Below are 2,619 nucleotides of genomic sequence, written 5' to 3' on the forward strand. Positions count from 1 at the left end.
GGGGAGGTGCACTGTACAGGGGTAGGTGCCCGGGGGGGGAGGTGCACTGTACAGGGGTAGGTGCCCGAGGCGGGGCGCACTGTACAGGGGTGGGTGCCCGAGGCGGGGCGCACTGTACAGGGGTAGGTGCCCGGGGGGGGGAGGTGCACTGTACAGAGGTAAGTACCTGGGCAGTGTATCTGCAGTTCCATGTCCAAGTCATCGTCCTGTATGGATCTCTCTGTCCGCTCTGTAGAAACCAGAAGGGTCGGTAAGTCGGAAGAGTCTATAACAAAAAACCCCAACCCAGACCGGGCCCCTGACCTTACCTGTGTGCATGGTGCCATCAGTCCTCGGGGGCTCCTCGGAGAGCTGGCGGGCCCTGATACAGGGGTCTTCACCTCTCTCAATCCTAGACAATATCTCTGGCTGGCCTGAGGGGGGCGACACAACCATGAGCAAATAACAGATGGACTGGGGACAACAACCCCCCCCACCATTGGTCACATGACCTATACATCACCCCCCCCCGACCTCTGTCACATGACCCATACATCACCCCCTCCCCCCAGACATCTGTCACATGACCCATACATCACCCCACCCCACCCCCGACATCGCAATGCACAAATTTCACTATGTAACCCCAGAGCCCAGTGGGCGGAGTCTATTCCAGGTAACAGCAGCAGGTGAAGTCTGCAGAGTGGGGGTAGTAGAGTGTCAGCTCTTGGGGCTCACCTATAAACACCAGAGTCTGATAATTCTCCTTCATGACATCTTTATACAGCTCCTTCTGCCACTCCTCCAGGGTGCGCCATTCCTCCTCCGAGAAATACACCGCCACGTCATCAAAGTGCACCGGCAGCTGCGTGACGACACACAGGTCAGGGGGAGGGTCCAGCCCCCCAAATACCCCAACACCCCCCCATCACCCTACCCCCCCTCATCACCCTGAACCCCTAATCTCAGTCACCCCCCCATCACCCTGAACCCCTAATCTCAGTCACCCCCCCATCACCCCCCTGCACCCCCTCCCCCCGATTAGTTACCCCCTCCTGTGTGAGGTTCCCCCACCCTCTGGCTTCAGTAGCAGGAGTCACGTGACCACCTCACACGTCACGTGGTCAGCCAGTAATGAAGCCAGAGGAGTGACAGGTTCTCTTTGTTATGTTAGGGGGAGGGGTGTTATTATTGGGGTGACACCCCTCCCCCTCCTCCCATGATGCCCTGGGCGGTCACCTGGCGGGAGACAATCATTTCCAGCAGCCGGAGCCCGCTCCCATGCCGGCCCCGCCCCTTCCGGTATGCGCCCCTTATTGGTCACGTGCCTCCTAGATGTGGGCGGTACCTGTGTTGTCTCCTCATCGGTCGGCAGCAGTATCGGAGCTGAATGGATCGTTCTCCCGGGTCGGAGACTCGGAGGCCGGGATCTGTGTGTGTTCTGGGCGGCCGCTGCCAGGATGAGGCCCCGGAGCTCCATCACAGCTCCGTATACTACCTCACAGATAGCTGCCTAACCCTAAGCCCAGTGATTTGCTGAGGAGGTTTTCAATAATAGGCTGCTAGCCAATCAGAACCTAGTGACACGCCCTATGGGCGGACTTAGATAAGAGACGTGGCTGTGATAGGGTTGTGTGTGGTATAGAGCGCCACCTTGTGGCAGAGGGAGTGTTACTGAATAGCTGATGTAGGGAGCTCAGATTATACATACAGCTGATAGAACAATGCGGGTTTATTATTTTATATGGAGTGATGATTGCAGGCAGATGGATTTCTTTGTAAAGGTTAAAAATGCAACTTCATCAGTTCTACAAATGTAAGAAATCGCCCCGACACTCATCTCCACAGCACAAACACGGGCCAAGGACCCCCCTCATACACCCTACAATGGGCCTCTGGGAAACCGATGGGTCGGGGACCCCTCCCGTACACCCCACGATGGCCCTCTAGGGATCCAGTGGGTCGGGGACCCCTCCCATACATCCCACGATGGGCCCCCAGGAATCCAATAGGTCGGGGACCCTCCCATTCACCCCATGATGGGCCTCCAGGGATCGGATGGGTCGGGGACCCTCCCATACAACCCACCATGGGCCCCCAGGGATCCAATGAGTCGGGGACCCCTGACATACACCCCATGATCCGCTCATTTACCCCACACTGGTCCATCACCAGGAGGCGTCACCCATAATCAGAACCGTGTGACCCAATAACACGACACATTGGATGCAGAAAGGTTTTATTGGACATTTTACACAGCGATCTATACAGAACAATCCAAATTTACAGAGAAATCCCAAATATCGGATCAGCGCCTGGAGAAATCTCCACCTGGAACAGAGAAAACAATATCAGTGTGTATTGATGGGTGAATAATGTGCAGGGAATAGAACGTTCACTGGGATGAATTATTCATCTGTAAAATTCTGTTTCTTAATGAAAGGCCCAGAAAATTCTTTACAGAGACAAACTACTGGGAGAAATCTCCCCATTGTGGGAGGGGCAGAGACACAAACTACTGGGGGGAAATCTCCCCATTGTGGGAGGGGCAGAGACACAAACTACTGGGGGGAAATCTCCCCATTGTGGGAGGGGCAGAGACACAAACTACTGGGGGAAATCTCCCCATTGTGGGAGGGG

At 55.6% G+C, this 2,619-nt stretch overlaps 2 protein-coding genes across 2 annotated transcripts in view; both read right to left on the reverse strand.

The window, feature by feature from the left end:
* Positions 1 to 166: 166 nt before the first annotated feature.
* On the reverse strand, positions 167 to 1,511 carry LOC140331812 (zinc finger protein 181-like; the record flags this gene model as incomplete). The annotated part of the gene is given in 4 exon segments (XM_072413129.1): positions 167 to 229; positions 309 to 413; positions 718 to 844; positions 1,328 to 1,511. Coding segments are annotated over 4 exon segments (427 nt in total), but the record flags the coding sequence as incomplete, so codon positions are not given.
* A 700-nt stretch (positions 1,512 to 2,211) lies between these two features.
* Positions 2,212 to 2,619, reverse strand: part of LOC140332148 (SCO-spondin-like) — a 65,884-nt gene continuing 65,476 nt past the window's right edge. Inside the window, exon 114 of the mRNA XM_072413442.1 lies at positions 2,212 to 2,310. Within this exon, the coding sequence (XP_072269543.1) occupies positions 2,288 to 2,310 (23 nt within the window). The 3' untranslated portion in view covers positions 2,212 to 2,287. The remainder of the gene's footprint in view (positions 2,311 to 2,619) is intronic.

Source organism: Pyxicephalus adspersus, chromosome 5 (genome assembly GCF_032062135.1).
Source record: "Pyxicephalus adspersus chromosome 5, UCB_Pads_2.0, whole genome shotgun sequence".
Taxonomy (NCBI): Eukaryota; Metazoa; Chordata; class Amphibia; order Anura; family Pyxicephalidae; genus Pyxicephalus; species Pyxicephalus adspersus.